General features: G+C 43.8%; 1 protein-coding gene across 4 annotated transcripts in view; it reads right to left on the minus strand.

Moving 5' to 3' along the window:
* FAM78B (family with sequence similarity 78 member B) overlaps positions 1-19,386 on the minus strand; it is a 238,166-nt gene that overhangs the window by 69,123 nt on the left and 149,657 nt on the right. The window contains exon 2 of one of the 4 annotated variants that reach the window (XM_075321993.1): positions 5,034-5,099. The exons of the other annotated variants lie outside the window; for them this stretch is intronic. Coding sequence (XP_075178108.1) covers positions 5,034-5,099 — 66 coding nt within the window. The remainder of the gene's footprint in view (positions 1-5,033; positions 5,100-19,386) is intronic. 4 annotated transcript variants of the gene reach the window in all.

The following is a 19,386-nucleotide window of genomic DNA, read 5'->3' on the forward strand; positions in this document are numbered from 1 at the left end:
GCGATACTAGAACCATCTCCTTTCAGGTCATAGAGGTGGTTAAAAGACCGGTACGTGGAGGAGACTGGGACAGAACCATCTTGCAACGTGAAGCAAGATGGATTTTTTTGCTGGGTGTAGTCTCCCCGGGGGGCTTGAATGAAAACATTAGTTATGTCAGCTTCATCTAATGGGAAAAAGGGTTGCTACAACTGATAGAAAGCCGTGATATTAAAATTTATGTGGGTCATCCATACCCACCTTGTTTCTTTTTCATGTTTGTATATACTATATCTAAATTTCCTTGGACCATATGTAGTGTGTGAGGGATTGGTGCTTTTATTTACACATATAAAAATTAATAACATAAAACTAAAAAGAGGGGGGGGGGGGTCCTCAATGAGCGATAGGTTACCAAAGGGTAAGATCAAGGGTCTCCCCTATAAGCACTGGAGCTAGGAAATGGGGGATATCTGACAAGAATTGTTACCAACGGGAAAATAACGCTTAACATTGTTGTGCTCTCCTTAGCACGTTTGATCTATCATTGCTATTATCCGCCTCATTTCGTGGTCCTAATTGACCATGGAATGCTTAATCTGATCAGGGATGACGTTTATCCCCGCTTGTCGTATTGTGTATACCTTACAATAGGCATTCTATAATGTGAGACATATGGGGTGACTTCATATTTGTTAGTCAATCCAGCAAAATAAGCAGTTTAGTTCAACGCAGCGTCATTCCTATGACGCATGATTTCGGGCACGTCTTTATTTGCATAAAACGATTAGCATTTTCCCTGCTAAATCTGACTGAGAATAGGAGCTGGGCGTTAACGCAGTGTCATTCGCCACAGCGTCAATCATATGACGCATACTTCCGGGCAGGTCCTTCTTGCATAGGATGATTAGTATCTTCCCTGCTAAAATCGATTGGAAATAAGAGGTGGGCGTCACCAGTATGCCAAGAGTCACACTCTTGGTTCTGATAGGATCATTCTCCTTTCAATCATTACGCAAACAGGAAGTGGGCGTGATCGTTCACAACATCAGGAGATCCTGTGTCTCCATAGGTCCCTTTTCCTGTCACTCTTAAAGTGAGCAGGGAAGGGATGATGACTCCGCCCCCAACTTCCGGGACGCGGCGATTTTAAATACCCCTTCATAGTAAATCCATGTGCAGGACACTGACATCACTAGGATACAGGCAACATACTGGATTTCCAGCACCACTCCCTGCGTTTCAGATGTGTATCGGCACTCGGGACCCGGACAGGGTCTTTGCAGGTGGAGTGGTCTAGAGGACTTCTTTGGGTATGTACCTTCCTCCTAAACCAGGAGGGGCGAATGCTTTGTATGTTCAAAGGGGGCCCCCCATTGATACTGATTTAGTCTGCTTTTGTAGGTCTGACCTATAACAGGTGGGACCTCAGTACCTTTTAATTCCTAGGACTAATAAGGAAGTCCTTTTCATTACAGGCATATATTCTGTTTTCCCCTCTATCGGTGGCCTATCATTTATTGCTGACTGCAGCAGGTTGTTACATAGATGTTCCTCGGATGGCATCTTTTCTCTTGCAGGTATATCTTTTGTGATTTGAGCGTTTATGCATGACTGAAATGTAAATGGGGGTATGATGGAGACTCCCTTTTTTTCACATCTAGGAGCCGTGTGATGAAAATTCTCCAGGGATCAGGCTGGAACTACTCCGACCCTGACATATTGGTGTCAAAGGGTAGATATAATTGCCTTTTGGGGTATGGCCCTCTGCTCCATCATGGCTCTAACAGGGATATTTTGATTGTACATTACAGATTCTCTCTTCATTTAAATTGGAGAATAAAATACATCCGTTGGACCCCTGCTCACTAAGGAACAATCAGGTTCTTTTTGCATCTTCTTTATCTTTTATTACCATCCACATTATAGTGATCCTATGCCATATGTGGTTTTCAAGAATTTACGCATGTTGATACACGAAATGGGGGTATGATGTAGACTCCTTTATTTTACATACAGGAACCCTGTGGTGAAAATTCTCCAGGAATTAGGCTGGAACAACCCCTACCTTGACTCATTTGTTGCAAAGGGTAGATATAATTGCCTCTATATTTTGGGGGGGATGGCCCCCTACTCCATCATGGCTCTAACGGTGATATTTTGATTATACATCGCAGGTTCTCTGTTCACGTGAATTGGAGATCAATACACATCCGTTGGGCCATGGTTCATTGAGGAGGAATCAGGTTCTTTCTATGTGTTTATTGCCATCCTTGTCATAGTGACTCTGTGCAATCTGTATGTTGCCCTAAGGGACTGTTTTCCTCTTCACTCTTTTTGTTTTGTAGTAAGTCCAAAGACATAACCCCTCTTATAAGTCCATTTATCCTGATGGAACAATAGGGGATCTTGTGAAAAAAGAATACAGTAATACCTGTCGCACCTATCCTGGTCAGAAGACTTATTGAGTCACTGGCTTTAACCATTTTCTAAGTAAGTCATCTTCGCTGCACACATTGGTTCAAGGAAGCATGTTTATTCCTGAATTTGATTAGTGACACATGTCTGTCTTTCTTACAGGTGTCTTCTATTTAGTACCCCTGATGAACCCCCTTTCATTGCGTTAGAAGGGGGGGAAACGCGTCGGGAGGAGCTGCAGGAGCCTGCGTGGCAGACCCTGTCGCTCCCTTCTAACAAATATCAAGTTTTCAGATTGAATATCTATTCAGTGAAAAAACCTACATTTAACGCTATTGTGTATTACATGTAGTTTGTCTTTAACACACTCTGCACCTGGATGTTGGTGGTGGACACAAGCCAGTAGAAAATAGGGATAGTGAGGGCCAGCCATCTGGAGCGGGGGGGGTCCTAAACATTATGACACCCTCCGCTGGTAGGAAGGGTCATTTAGAGATATAGCTTAGGTTCTATGAAACCCGATACCTATCACTGATCTATTACTCATTCTCTCACATCTTTCTATTTTTCAACTAAGCTTCACTCACTTTGTATTTGTTTATTGTTGTCTGGAAGACATATGGTGTCTATATTTTAAATCAATATTATTAATAAAGATATTTATTTTGAGGTTTAGTTTATGTGGTTTTCTGGTCATCCTACCTCGAATTTCTATTATTTTGTGGTTTTATATATATGAAACCAAAGTCCCCACTGCCATGAGATCTTCCCGGAGCTCCTTCCTTGTTGTCCTTCAGTTAGCCTTGACTCTTCGGACAAGCCTGGCCTCGGCACGGGAGGAAACTTTCAAAGGCTGTCCAGGCCGTGGAAGGCTAACAGTAGTTCCATAAGCCTTCCACTTCTGGATGATGCTCCCAACAGTGGAGACAGGTAGGCCCAACTCCTTGGAAAGGGTTTTGTACCCCTTGCCAGCCTTGTGACCCTCCACGATCTTGTCTCTGATGGCCTTGGAATGCTCCTTTGTCTTTCCCATGTTGACCAAGTATGAGTGCTGTTCACAAGTTTGGGGAGGGTCTTAATTAGTCAGAAAAGGCTGGAAAAAGAGATAATTAATCCAAACATGTGAAGCTCATTGTTCTTTGTGCCTGAAATACTTCTTAATACTTTAGGGGAACCAAACAGAATTCTTGTGGTTTGAGGGGTTGAATAATAAATGACCCTCTGAATAAACTTTTCACAATTTAAAAAAAAATAAAAAAAGAAATAACATTCTTTTTTGCTGCAGTGCATTTCACACTTCCAGGCTGATCTACAGTCCAAATGTCACAATGCCAAGTTAATTCCGAATGTGTAAACCTGCTAAATCTGCAGGGGGTTGAATACTACTTGTAGGCACTGTATAGTAAAACCCATATAGACTTTCTTGATATCAACATTGCGGTTGATTCACTTAATATGGTACAAACCGATGTTTTTAGAAAGAGTACCTCAACAAATGCATTTTTACATGCATCTTCTGCCCATGACCCCTCGACCATCCGTGCCATCCCCACTGGCCAATTTTTGCGCATGAAGCGCATTTGCTCCACTTCGGAAAAATTTGAGGTACAATCAACTGATTTATGTCACCGCTTCTTAGATAGAGGTTATAGTAAGCGCAACATCAAGCATGGGTATCTAAGAGCAAAAAATACTCCCCGCAATGAGTTATTGCAGTATAAGAAGAAAACCTCTACACAAGATCCAGTGATTAGATTTATTAGTACCTATAATGCACAGTGGCACATTATGCGTTCTGTCCTCAAACGGCATTGACCGGTCCTTAGAACGGACCCCGTCCTGTCCAGTGTCCTTACTGATTTTCCATCTATGACCTCCCGGAGGGCGCCGAATTTACGAGATGTACTGGTTCACAGCCATTACATTCCCCCCATCAGGAATCCCTTTGGTAGTCGGGGACCGAATTATGGTTGCTTTCCATGTGGCCACTGCGTGGCGTGCCCCAATATCCTTCGTTGTGCCACTTTTCACTCCGCCGACAGCGGACGTGTTTATGGGATTAGACATCATATCTCATGTGGCACAACTCATATGGTATATTTTGCCACATGTGCATGCTCCCTCATCTATGTCGGTCTCACGTCCCATGTGCTCCGGGTACGGGTGAGGGAACATGTGAGGGAAATTGGGGCAGCCAGGTTAGTGGAGGATGCCTCTCTCCTTAATACATTGCCACGTCATTTTTTGAATCATCACAATTGTGACCCTAGTTCATTGAAGGTGAAGGGCATCGATGTTATTCATGGTGGCAACAGGGTTTGGAAACCTTAAAAAACTTTTGGCCCGCTGTGAGGCAAGGTGGATTGCTGTTTTGGGAACCCTCACCCCAAAAGGCCTTAATGAGAATATTAGCTTCTCATCCTTTTTATGAGTACTGGTTTTTGCTATGTTCTTCAGTCTCTTCCCCTTGGGTTTATTATATATATATATATTTTTTTTTTCTCTTCTTATTTATTATTATTATTTTTTTTTCTTTTTCCCCTGGATGTCTTTTGATATTATTATTTGTTTTTAATAACTAATTTTTTCTATTATTTTTGTCTTTCCAGATTTACTACTATTTTTCTTTTACTTACCACGATTTATGTGCCTTGACTCCCATCATGTCATGGCGTGGGCTGCATTTGAGGGCTTGAAGAGATCTATGGACATGAAAATATTATATGACCCTGGACTAACTGCCGCTTTATCATACGTTTTGTTGTTACTAATAATGTTATTTTGTGGCATCTTAGTAAACTATGTCTATTTCCTCTTGCATGTCTGGATTTCCACTATAATACATTGCCTGTGCGCGTGCAATCATGCTCCTCTCCCCCTGCCCTCCGTCTCCGGCATCCTGAGGGCGTCTGCGCGTGCGCGGGCGTCATGGCTGTTGCCGTGCCGCCCGCACGTGCGCGGTGTGCCCGGACGGCTGGATCCGGTGGATGGGGTGGGGATGACCATGCACGCATGCGCCGCTCCAGCAGTGTTTTGAACGCGCGATCAGCTGATCGCTATTATGACATTAGACGGAGGGTTTAAAACAGTGCACATCGCATCCTGGGATCACTATTCTTTTCTTCCCCTGATGAAGCTGGTGGTTACCTCACTCATGTGAAACGTACGTAGGGTGTTTTCTTTGGTCCCAGGATCCATGGTTTGCTGATTTACATTGATGCCTGCCTGTGTGTATTCAGACTTTTGTGAGTACTGATTTGTGCACCTTTATTTGGAGGCGCCGGTTACACTATGAGCACTTTAGCTCTGGCATGCAGATCCAGTCCTTGTTTACATCTTTCTTAATACACAGGCACTTTATATATGTTATTTATTCCATTTTTGTCCGTCCTTTTAACTATTTATCTGGGCTTTGTGCAATTTATTGTATTTATTGTCCCTGTACTGGTCAGACATATCTATACCCCTGATTGGCTTACAACCATTGTTCCTGGTCCTCTTTTCACTTTCTTTCTCCACTTTCTTCTATTAACCCCTTGGGGGTTTTTTAATTGCCACAGTAATCAATAAAATCTGTGACGACATCGACTCTCATGGGTTAAAGTTTCTTAACATTCAGCCAGACTATTGTTCTTATGTGTGCTAAGTCATGTTTGCTTAGCTATTGCTCTCCAGACTTCTCTAGTAACCATTGCATTGTAGTTGTGTATTGATAATGTAATTACCTTAGTAGCCATTGTCTAGTCGGTGACTTGCCGACTCCATGAAGATATACTGAGTCTTTCTATGCACATCATTTAAATGAACATTATCCATGCAGCTTGAAATTCATCCAATGGGAGAAGCAATCTTGTCCAACCAATTGATGAGGACGCAGTGTATCCTAAGGGAAGGTTATGGCTATAAAAAGGACTTCTTTAAGCCACCAGGGTTGTTGAAGGTTGATGGATGCTGATGGATCCAGTCTAAGCTCTTCGGAGCTGACTAGAGGATCAGGATATCTTATGGCTTCAATCTAGGGACTCCGGTTCCGGTTGGAGACCATATCCACAGCCTAGGGATTTCGACTCCGGCTGCCAGGATTGTAACATCATACCAGGACTACCTAAGGAGGACACTCAGGTTGGGACAGTTCAGTCACCTGGAACAGACTTTGCAGACCTCACACAGCTTCCTAAATCTGGCGTTATTCCTTTCTCGGTGGGTGCCCGCCAAAAGCGGGGTGCTGCTGGACTGGAGTAAGCGGCCCTGGAACCTCTGAGGCATGGACATTCTAAATCCCTGTTGAGCCAGCGTAAGGGTGAGACTCTGTTGCCTGTTACATTTGTGTGTTTTGCTGGTTATGTGTTATGTGCCGTTAATTGTTTGGGGATCCAATAAAGTCTAATTATTGTGGTTCCCTCACCCTGTGTTGTCTGAGTAGTGTTTCGCCCACGGTTAAGGAGGCCGGCGTTCAGTTGGGATGAGCCCTGAGTCACGCTGTCTTTCTAAAGGCGGCGGGTTTTAGTGGACGAGAGCACCCACTGAGCCCCGTGTCTCCACAATTGGTGGCAGCAGTGGGATACTACTCAGCCTGGTTTACCCAGGGGAGCTGCAGCGGACTGGTGTTTTCGGACACCGTCCAGGGCTCAGCAACCAAGGAGGCACATAAGCAAACCCAGCAGGCCATAGGGGAGGCATTCAGGTTTCGGACGCTGCCATGTCCAACCCCACCAGCTCAGCCATGGGACAAGGACAAGAGAGGAGTTACGACCGCTGCAGTAAATGGATGCTACAGGATCTGTGCCAAAGGCGAAAGATTATCTACTGGAACGCTGAGACTCGGTCAGCCTTGATCCAGAAATTAGTCCGTTGGGATGCCCAGAATGATGCAGAGGATGATGAGGATCCCGCCGATATTGACCCAGAGGATTTACACTATGTGCCACATCATGGATCTAGTGACAATCGGGAATCAACTTTGTCAAAAATGGCCCAAGCCACAGCGTTGTTGGATGCATTGGGGCCTAGATCCTCAAGAGAAGAGAGGGCTTATGTTCTGGAATATGTTTATGGGATTCCAGCTGCAGTACTGCTAACACCAGCCGGTTTAGTGGACGAGAGCACCCACTGAGCCCCGTGTCTCCACAAAATCATTTTTGCAAGCTATATACTCGTGTTTCTCCTGTTTTTATTATCAACATTATTCACGTACGCGAAAACAGTCTAGGTGTCATTAGTGTTGTGCATCTGAGTGTCATCAGTGTTGTGCATCTGAGTGTCATCAGTGTTATGTATATGAGTGTCATCAGTGTTGTGTATATGAGTGTCATCAGTATTGTGTATCTGGGTGTCATCAGTGTCGTGTATATGAGTGTCATCAGTGTTGTGTATATGAGTGTCATCATTGTTGTGCATCTGAGTGTCATCAGTGTTGTGCATCTGAGTGTCATCAGTGTTGTGCATCTGAGTGTCATCAGTGTTGTGCATCTGAGTGTCATCAGGGTTGTGCATCTGAGTGTCATCAGGGTTGTGCATCTGGGTGTCATCAGTGTTGTGCATCTGAGTGTCATCAGTGTTGTGCATCTGAGTGTCATCAGTGCTGTGTATCTGAGTGTCATCAGTGTTGTGCATCTGAGTGTCATCAGTGTTGTGCATATGAGTGTCATCAGTGTTATGTATATGAGTGTCATCAGTGTTGTGTATATGAGTGTCATCAGTATTGTGTATCTGAGTGTCATCAGTGTTGTGTATATGAGAGTCATCAGTGTTGTGTATATGAGAGTCATCAGTGTTGTGTATATGAGTGTCATCAGTGTTGTGTATATGAGTGTCATCAGTATTGTGTATCTGAGTGTCATCAGTATTGTGTATATGAGTGTCATCAGTGTTGTGTATATGAGTGTCATCAGTGTTGTGCATCTGAGTGTCATCAGTGTTGTGCATCTGAGTGTCACCAGTGTTGTGCATCTGAGTGTCATCAGTGTTGTGCATCTGAGTGTCATCAGTATTGTGTATATGAGTGTCATCAGTGTTGTGTATATGAGTGTCATCAGTGTTGTGCATCTGAGTGTCATCAGTGTTGTGCATCTGAGTGTCACCAGTGTTGTGCATCTGGGTGTCATCAGTGTTGTGCATCTGAGTGTCATCAGTGCGGTGCATCTGGTTGTCATCAGTGTTGTGCATCTGAGTGTCATCAGTGCTGTGCGTATGAATGTCATCAGTGTTGAGCATCTGAGTATCATCAGTGCGGTGCATCTGGTTGTCATCAGTGTTGTGCATCTGAGTGTCATCAGTGCTGTGCGTATGAGTGTCATCAGTGCTGTGCATCTGAGTGTCATCCGTGCTGTGCATCTGAGTGTCATCAGTGCTGTGCATCTGAGTGTCATTAGTGTTGTGCATCTGAGTGTCATCAGTGCTGTGCATCTGAGTGTCATCAGTGTTGTGCATCTGAGTGTCATCAGTGTTGTGTATATGAGTGTCATCAGTGTTGTGCATCTGGGTGTCATCAGTGTTGTGCATCTGAGTGTCATCAGTGTTGTGTATATGAGTGTCATCAGTGTTGTGCATCTGGGTGTCATCAGTGTTGTGCATCTGAGTGTCATCAGTGCTGTGCATCTGAGTGTCATCAGTGCTGTGCATCTGAGTGTCATCAGTGTTGTGTATATGAGTGTCATCATTGTTGTGTATGAGTGTCATCAGTGTTGTGCATCTGAGTGTCATCAGTGTTGTGCATCTGAGTGTCATCAGTGCTGTGTATAGAAGAATCATCTGAGTGTCATCAGTGTTGTGCATCTGAGTGTCATCAGTGTTGTGCATCTGAGTGTCATCAGTGTTGTGCATCTGGGTGTCATCAGTGTTGTGCATCTGAGTGTCATCAGTGCGGTGCATCTGGTTGTCATCAGTGTTGTGCATCTGAGTGTCATCAGTGCTGTGCATATGAGTGTCAACAGTGTTGAGCATCTGAGTGTCATCAGTGTTGTGCATCTGGGTGTCATCAGTGCTGTGCATCTGAGTGTCATCAGTGTTGTGTATATGAGTGTCATCATTGTTGTGTATATGAGTGTCATCAGTGTTGTGCATCTGAGTGTCATCAGTGTTGTGCATCTGAGTGTCATCAGTGCTGTGCATAGAAGTATCATCTGAGTGTCATCAGTGTCGTGCATCTGAGTGTCATCAGTGTTGTGCATCTGAGTGTCATCAGTGCTGTGCATAGAAGTATCATCTGAGTGTCATCAGTGTCGTGCATCTGAGTGTCATCAGTGTTGTGCATCTGAGTGTCATCAGTGTTGTGCATCTGAGTGTCATCAGTGTTGTGCATCTGAGTGTCATCAGTGCTGTGCATAGAAGTATCATCTGAGTGTCATCAGTGTTGTGCATCTGAGTGTCATCATTGTTGTGCATCTGAGTGTCATCAGTGTTGTGCATCTGGGTGTCATCAGTGTTGTGCATCTGAGTGTCATCAGTGCGGTGCATCTGGTTGTCATCAGTGTTGTGCATCTGAGTGTCATCAGTGCTGTGCGTATGAGTGTCATCAGTGTTGAGCATCTGAGTGTCATCAGTGTTGTGCATCTGGGTGTCATCAGTGCTGTGCATCTGAGTGTCATCAGTGTTGTGTATATGAGTGTCATCATTGTTGTGTATATGAGTGTCATCAGTGTTGTGCATCTGAGTGTCATCAGTGTTGTGCATCTGAGTGTCATCAGTGCTGTGCATAGAAGTATCATCTGAGTGTCATCAGTGTCATGCATCTGAGTGTCATCAGTGTTGTGTATATGAGTGTCATCATTGTTGTGTATATGAGTGTCATCATTGTTGTGTATATGAGTGTCATCAGTGTTGTGCATCTGAGTGTCATCAGTGTTGTGCATCTGAGTGTCATCAGTGTTGTGCATCTGAGTGTCATCAGTTTTGTGCATCTGGGTGTCATCAGTGTTGTGCATTTGAGTGTCATCAGTGCTGTGCATCTGAGTGTCATCAGTGCTGTGCATCTGAGTGTCATCAGTGTTGTGTATATGAGTGTCATCATTGTTGTGTATATGAGTGTCATCAGTGTTGTGCATCTGAGTGTCATCAGTGTTGTGCATCTGAGTGTCATCAGTGTTGTGCATCTGAGTGTCATCAGTGTTGTGCATCTGGGTGTCATCAGTGTTGTGTGTGGAGACACGGGGCTCAGTGGGTGCTCTCGTCCACTAAAATCCGCCGCTTTTAGAAAGACAGCGTGGCTCAGGGCTCATCCCAACTGAACGCCGGCCTCCTTAACCGTGGGCGTAACACTACTCAGACAACACAGGGTGAGGGAACCACAATAATTAGACTTTATTGGATCCCCAAACAATTAACGGCACATAACACATAACCAGCAAAACACACAAATGTAACAGGCAACAGAGTCTCACCCTTCCGCTGGCTCACCAGGGATTTAGAATGTCCATGACTCAGAGGTTCCAGGGCTATTCACTCCAATCCAGCAGCACCCCGCTTTTGGCGGGCACCCACCGAGAAAGGAATAATGCCAGATTTAGGAAGCTGTGTGAGGTCTGCAAAGTCTGTAACAGGTGACTGAACTGTCCCAACCTGAGTGTCCTCCTTAGGTAGTCCTGGTATGATGTTACAATCCTGGCAGCCGGAGTCGAAATCCCTAGGCTGTGGATATGGTCTCCAACCGGGACCGGAGTCCCTAGATTGAAGCCATAAGATTTCCTGATCCTCTAGTCAGCTCCAAAGAGCTTAGACTGGATCCATCAGCATCCATCATCAACCTGGTGGCTTAAAGAAGTCCCTTTTTATAGCCACAGCCTTCCCCTTGGATACACTGCGTCCTCATCGGATTGGTTGGAAAAAATTGCTTCTCCCATTGGAGGAATTTCAAGCTGCAAAGATAATGTTCATTTAAATGATGTGGGTAGAAAGACTGAGGATATCTACATGGAGCCTGCAAGTCTCCGACTCAACAATGGCTACTAAGGTAATCACATTAGCAATACACACCTACAATACAATGATTACTGGAAAAGTCTGTAGAAACAATACGTCTGGCTTTCAGTGGCCAACACAATTACATTGAGTCAACAAGGGTCTTGTAAAAACAATGAGGGACTTCTCCCCCGTTTATAAACAATCTATAATCCTGTCTGGCTGAATGTTAAGAAACTTTAACCCATGAGAGTCCATGTCGTCACATTGTGCATCTGAGTGTCATCAGTGCGGTGCATCTGGTTGTCATCAGTGTTGTGCATCTGAGTGTCATCAGTGCTGTGCGTATGAGTGTCATCAGTGTTGTGCATCTGAGTGTCATCAGTGTTGTGCATCTGGGTGTCATCAGTGCTGTGCATCTGAGTGTCATCAGTGCTGTGCATCTGAGAGTCATCAGTATTGTGTATCTGGGTGTCATCAGTGTTGTGTATATGAGTGTCATCAGTGTTGTGCATATGAGTGTCATCAGTGTTGTGTATATGAGTGTCATCAGTGTTGTGCATCTGAGTGTCATCAGTGCTGTGCATCTGAGTGTCATCAGTGCTGTGCATAGAAGTATCATCTGAGTGTCATCAGTGTCGTGCATCTGAGTGTCATCAGTGTTGTGCATCTGAGTGTCATCAGTGTTGTGCATCTGGGTGTCATCAGTGTTGTGCATCTGAGTGTCATCACTCTGCTTTGCAGTTCAAAACGCAAATGGCAAAAACAATTCACATGTCAATTGTTTTTGCCATTTGGGTTTTGCACTGCAAAGCTGAGTTTTTGTCCAAAGTTCTGCCACAAAAAGGCTGCAGTTTGAACTGCATAGTGGGCACAAGAAACCCAAATTCCCATAGACTAAGCTTGAAGAGCAGAACACAACCATTTTGGCATTAAACGCTGCAGTTGAAAAAGCAGCAAAAAAGCAGGTAAAAAGCAACGTGGACACATAGCCTTAGAGACAGAACACATAGAGGACTCATGGACGTTTACATGACGCATAACAAGAGCAGTGCTAGATATAGTAGAAGAAGGCACTAGGTCAGACTTGGGTTAAGTTCCAGCAAACAGATAGAATTTTTAGAAATCTGTGTTTTTCTTTTTGCATCGTGTGAAATAGCCTACAGTGTGTTTTTGAAATCCACAACAATTCAGTCTCTATTGCGGGTATGCTGAATTTTATGTGCAGATGTTCTCTATCTTCTATAGATAAAAAAAATATATATGAGTTATAAGAGCATTTCCGTTGTGGAAACACACTAATAACGCATGTAATATGCACATTACTGTATTGACAAAGTTTTGCCAAAGTCAAATAGCAGGAGCTATCAAAACAAAGCAGCTTAAGCTAAAACATGAGATACCAAAAAGAGACAAAAACTGCAGAAAAATAGAAAAAAATGTAGTATCAAAAAGCAATAAAAAGTGTTTAAAAATGCACTAAAAAAAACGCATTGTAATAAATACAGGTAACCTAGGTTAGGTGCAAAAATACTGACAAAAGCTGCAACATTAAAAACTGATTGGCTATTGGGTGACTGTAAAAGAGGACCAGTGACATATTTTCAACATTCCCTTGAGAAAGCATCAGGTGAAATGCGCGTTGGGGTACGGTCGTCTTGGGTAAATATGTTTTATACATGATACTTATAATCATGTCTTCATTTTTACTCAAGCTATATACAGGTTATATACATACTATGTATGCATACAAGATATATACATACTATATATGCATCCTTAGGTGTTGTACATTAGCCCAGTTCTTGTATGCATTTAATACATATTATTGGCACTGATTCTTGTGCTCGTAATCTAACACTCTTCTCCGCTTGTATGTTCTGTACTTACTTGAATCTTTTTAATATTCATGGTATTATGATGTAAGCTTTTTAATGTTTATTAATAAAATCATTATATTTTATACCCTGGTGGTGTGACATATTATTTTATAGGCATATATATTTGAATCGGCACACCTGCTGACAGACATTGTTTATGGGTATAGGTTTTCCATCATCAAAAACTCCCTAAATTCTCCTTATGGAATGATAAACTTACATAGATGCCTTAGAAAAAAGAAGAGATATGAAGGTTTGCGGCTGATCTTCACATCCACAGCATACAGGAAAAAAGAAGAAAAAACGAGATATGGTCCAAAAATATGATTTTATTAATACAATATAGAATATATTAATGAAACTAAAATTGGAAAAGTGACTACAACAAAAAGCAATCCAAAATAAGGCGTGCGTGGAGATATAATATGGATTACTCACATGAAAAATCTGAATGAAATGATCCCTGAGGAAGGAAGACTGAAACGTAAGAAGGGGTTGGCGTTCGGCGTGATCATACATGTGTGACTCCATTTCTAGGTATTTTTGTTTGCTCACTGATTATTGGTGTTATGGCCTTATTGTTTATCCTGCACAGGGATCTTTTGAAGACATGCATGATGTTCTAATATTTTACTTCCCTGTACTATATACTGGGTGCAATGGTAATGTGTGGACTATATGGTATCAGTTCTATTGGCAGAATATAGATTTATACATGTGCAATATATTATAATTTTTGTATTATGGTCCAACATGTACCATACTGGCCTTTGTATATTTATTAAGCCATATACTTGATGCAGTATAGCTCTATCAGTGTAAAATTGATCTCTCTCTTTTGGTGCTATACATTTAATCTTTAATTACCTCTCTGTATTGGTGCATTATAAATTTTTCTTTTGTGTGTATTAATCCGGGCATATTGTTTAATGATATTTATTAACTTATTTATGTATGTATTTTGTCCAGTTTAGCATCTATTTATATATACGCACTGTAATACTATTCATGTAATTGGTTATACATAGCTGTACTTAGTTTTTTTACTTTCTATGCACCTGTTTGCAGTAGGATTTTTCATGTGAGCAATCCATGCGTTTTTTTGTTTGTTTTTTTTTGTTGTCACTTTTCCAATTTCAGTTCCAATAATATATTCTATATTTTTTTAATAAAATCACATTTTTGGACCATATCTCAGTTTTTCTTATTTTTTTTGCTATATTGTACCGAGGGTCTATCATTCTGTCCAGCATATATACACCCTATAATACATTTTGTTTATTATTGAATTGATTTAGTTAGTGTTGTTTTATGTATATTTCATCATTCATAAAAAATATATTGTACATTGGACATCCACAGCATAGCAGTTGTGAATTTCACATAATCCAGCAGATTTCACTCAATTCAAGTGGGGAAGATCGGGCAGAACTTTTCTGTAGGTATTTTCAAAAGACGAGATAACCATGACATTGGTCGTCAAGACCACAGGAGTCAGTCATTTCTTCAGGATATATGTGGGTTCTGACAGTACGTGGACCCAAATTATGGCTTGGATGAGCAGTAAAATTCCGCATCTGCTAATCCTGGTTAGGCTTCTGAGAATTTCTGTAGGACTTGCCTATCTTCGTTGTGATGAACAGTGGATTGTGCTGGGTGGTCAGTGCAGAGCTCCCTCTAATCTGACCTGGCTGCCCAGAGGGAACACAGCAGCGACGGGGGAAGCACAAGCCATCACAGGCGGCAGGATGATTACACTGAGGGCAGCTGAGGACATGGTGCTCGGTTTGCACAGATTTACACGGTGTATCACAATGCGCACTTCCACAATCTTGTAATGTTATTCCTTCCTATTGCTTTTCTTCGATCTCTCCTTGTTCGCTCCCTGACAGACCGTGATTTATGAGACGTGCTAACAGGAAGTTTGGCAATTTGTTAGATTATTTTTCTTCTATTTGTCAGCTGAAATGTACTCTGATGCCTCATGAAATAGATCCACGTGTCACTCACATCAAGCCGTCAGCACACGGCTATGTGACGCGAGATACGAGGAGCTTCTGAATGTTGCTCAGTCTCTATGGAACCATTATTGAACTTTGATAAGAGAACATATCTCAATAATTGACTATTTTACTACGGAGTTCAGATGAACACAAGAACAAGGCACAGCAATGTTCTTGTGGTCTGTACTGGAGTTTAGATTTTTCGAGATACTCTTACCTCTCCAAACTAGAGCAGTGTCTTAGGGTACCGTCACACTAAGCGATCCCGACAACAATACGACCTGATAGTGATCGCTGATAAGTCTCTGGGAGGTCGCTGGTGAGATGTCACACAGTCAGATATTACCAACGACGCAGTAACGATAGAGGTCGCAGTAGCGACCTGTATAACAATCTCGGCGGTTATTGGGACACTGTCACACAGCGTGAAACTCAGCGATGTGTGCTGCTCTGCGGGAGCCCGAAGACCAAAAAATGAACCAGAGCAGTGTGTAACGATCAGCGATTTCACAGCAGGGGCCTGGTCGCTGCTTAGTGTCACACACAGCGAGATCGCTGATAAGGTCACTGGTACGTCACAAAACCTGTGACTCAGCAGCAATCTCGCTAGCGATCTCGCTATATGAGAAGTACCCTTAAGTGATTTGTCCTTTCTACTCTCCTTTTGACTCTCCACTACTAGCCAGTAAAACCGGCTGACTGTTTGACCTAGGAAAAATATATCTTTGTGCCATGTTAGCCATAAAGCCTGCTTTACACGTTGCAATTTCGCATACGATATCGTATGCGATTTGCAACGCCCCCATCGTATGTGTGGCACGTTCAATTTGTTGAACATGCCGCACAAACGATTAACCCCCGTCGCACGTACTTACCTTCCATACAACCTCGATGTGGGCGGCGAACGTTCACTTGCTGGAGTGGGAGGGACGTTCGGCATCACATCCACGTCACGCGGCAGCCGGCCAATAGAAGCGGAGGGGCGGAGCTGAGCGGGACGTAAACAACCCACCCACCTCCTTCCTTCCGCATTTTGGGCCGGGAGCCGCAGGACGCTGGTAAGATCTGTTCATCGTTCCCGGGGTGTCACACACTGCGATATGTGCTACCCCGAGTACGATGAACAATCTGACGTGCAATTCTAGAGAAAGGTACGATGTGTATGCGATGAACGTTTTACCGTTCAATCGCAATCGCACGTACCTGTCACACACTGCAATGTACCTTACAATGCCGGATGTGCGTCACTTACGACATGACCCCGCCGACACATTGTAAGATACATTGCAGCGTGTAAAGCAGGCTTTAGATAGAAAAAGATAAAAATTATAGAGTCCTCAGTGGTTGTTACCTTTTAATGGCCAACTGACAAGATAGTAATAAATAGCAAGTTTATAATTTTTATTTTCTTATGTCTGACCTGAGCATTTCCTAAAGGAGCTGCCTGGCCAAGATCACCCATGCCCTATATGATAGACCTGTCTAGATCATCTGGTAAATGCAGTTGCTCTCACAAAGACAACCCCTTTAAATCTGTGAGAAAAGTCTATGCATAGTTCCAGCTTAAAAAGTTTGTATTGTAGTTAAAAGCAGGAGCTCCGGCAGGTAAAACTCACTGCAGATCCCAGCTTTTAGCATACGTGAAGCCTATTGAACAAGGCACCATTCAATCCTGGACCTTGGTCTGTGAGGTGGAGTGGAACAAGAAAGCACTAATGGCAACTATATGGGAAGGACTGGCAGGATACACCAAAGATGACATGGCAGGCCAATCGAGTCCATATAATATCAAAAACCAAAATGCCTGTACATTTTCTGTGCCCTGTGAGGTACAAGCTGGCAATTACAGTCAAAGTAATTTTCTGCAAATCTCAGCAAGCCAGAGACTATAAAAAGCATGTCCTGAGACAAAATCTCCAAATCACTCATAAAAATGCTAAATCATGACAGCTCCCATTGACACTTCATTGTAATGGGTGACAGGTCAGGGGGGTCACTAGGAGATTTGAACACAACTCAGTGATTGTCAAGGCGGCATCAGATGCTGTTCACATTACACATCCTGACACTTCACCCTATGGTTTCTCTGGTACTTGTGAGCTACACAGGCAGGTTCGGGCAATGACCAGATGTGGACTCATTCATGATCAGGTTTGCAAGAGTTAACCTCTGCTAGCCTGCTTGTTACTTCTGGGATCACATGATTATGGAAGCCTATCACATTGACTCCCTTCCTATTTAAGAAGGTGGAATCTGTCCTCTCACACCGACTATAGTTTATTGCTGTGTTGGTCTGTGTGCTGTTGTGTGCCAGTCCCGCTAGTGTTTGTATTGCTTTGTGGTTGGAGTTGTTGTGGAGCTCTCCCATTGTCTTGTTGTTTCCTGCCTGCTCTTATTTTTCTCCTAATCTCTTATTGTCTTTTAACTTTGTGTGGGTGTTTCAAGAGATATAGTTTTGGTTTCCCCGCTTGTCTATTTCTGTTGGCTTTATCACTCCTGTCCCGGCCCTCCCATGGGGTTGGGGGGAGGGGGTAAACAATAAGGCATTGACAGAAGAAGGGCCAGGAAAATGGTTCAGACATCCTCACCTTCAGAGGTAACTGAGATCAGGGGTAGCTAGGGTCCCATAGACTTAGGTCGAGTCTATCTATCTCAGGTAAGGGGGGGGGGTAATCACCGGTGTTCCACATTCACACACTACATACAGCATAGGAGCCTTCACACAGGGTGGGATGGCTCAGGGTAGGCAGGGAGGGTGGCCATCACGATACATGGGACTTCCCCGGTCACTGGAGCCAGCCACCTGGGAGGCGAGTTCCACTTGGGGGAAGAAATAGGCACAACACACTCACATCAAGAGCAGAAAACCAGTCGGGACCATCGATCTGACAAGACATTTCTGGAAAACTTCTTTACTAGGCCCGGGGCTTGGAGCTCGGCCAGGGTACCTACCTGCTGAGGAGGACACCCTAGAAATAGGACTCTGTCTCTTCTTTTCTCTTAAAACACCGGTGGTGGACCCTTACCTGACGCCACTCTCGGTTTTGCGATCAGGGTGAGGGGTGACCGTCACTGCAGTTTAGTGAGCGTCTGGGGCTGATGGTATTTGCAGTTAGATGGTGTGGCCTCCCAAGAGTGAGGCTGGCTGTAGGGGCTCGAGTGTAGGTGCGTAGAACCACAGTTCGCAGAAGAACTCACACACAGTCCAGAATGTCTTTCACGATTTTTACTCACGTTCAGTTGTTCACTGTGAGGTAACCCGGGCGATGCTGAGACAAACTGCAGGGAGAACCAGGTATCCTTCAGGCTGGTCCAGGGGTGACTGTCAACTCGCCTTCCTCGCCCTTTTTGTTTGAGATGACCCCTGACCTGAAGTATTGCGGGAATCACCCAGGGAAGTCGCAACTGCCTTTTCTGCCCTTTCTGGCCCGTTTGCTGGCAGCGTGGACCAAGTAAAGATGGCTTCTTGCCCTATGTCACTTATGGGCCCCCCTCGTTGCTGCTGATACTGCGGACTCTGTGTTGGATGGTGAGGCGCATCCAGCACCCTCACCGGCAGGTTTAGCAGACCAAGTCAATGGATTTCTGCTCTAGGGACCTGTTTCCCCGTGCGGGCCTGGTCTACCAGGAGTCCCTGTCCTCAATCACCTCACTTCTTCCTGAGGTGTCTTTCAGGCTGACTGTGTGGCAACCGAACTCCCCCGCCGACAGCCACCACACGCGCAGGGTCTAACTAGCGACACCACGCACGTTCTCCTTCTGCGACTGCACACTGCGCTTCCTCACTTCAGACTGGTTCACTACTGCCTCCCCTCTGTGCTTGCCACTGCAACCTAGCAACCAGCTTCTCCACCCACCACTAGCTGAGATGTGTCCCAATATAATGGTCTATTGCCTCCTTCCTATAGCCACATCCTGGGAAGGAGCCAATAAGACCATTATTTTGGGACTCCTTACATAAGATATCGTTCTCGGATACTCTCTTCTCCTCACACTTTTCTGAAGTTGTTCTCTTCTATCATGGAGTGACTATGTATGAAAAAGGCTCTTTGAGGCCGAAACATCTGTTTCTATTGGTCGCCAAAAAATAAAAACCACACTTTTGTTGCAAATTTCTACTTTGCTTCATTGAATAAGAAAAGTAAAGAGAGAGCAGTGTTCTTCTATAGATATATGACATGGACCATGGTCCCCTCACCAGCACCTCTAAA

This window comes from Anomaloglossus baeobatrachus, chromosome 8 (assembly GCF_048569485.1).
Source record: "Anomaloglossus baeobatrachus isolate aAnoBae1 chromosome 8, aAnoBae1.hap1, whole genome shotgun sequence".
NCBI lineage: Eukaryota > Metazoa > Chordata > Amphibia > Anura > Aromobatidae > Anomaloglossus > Anomaloglossus baeobatrachus.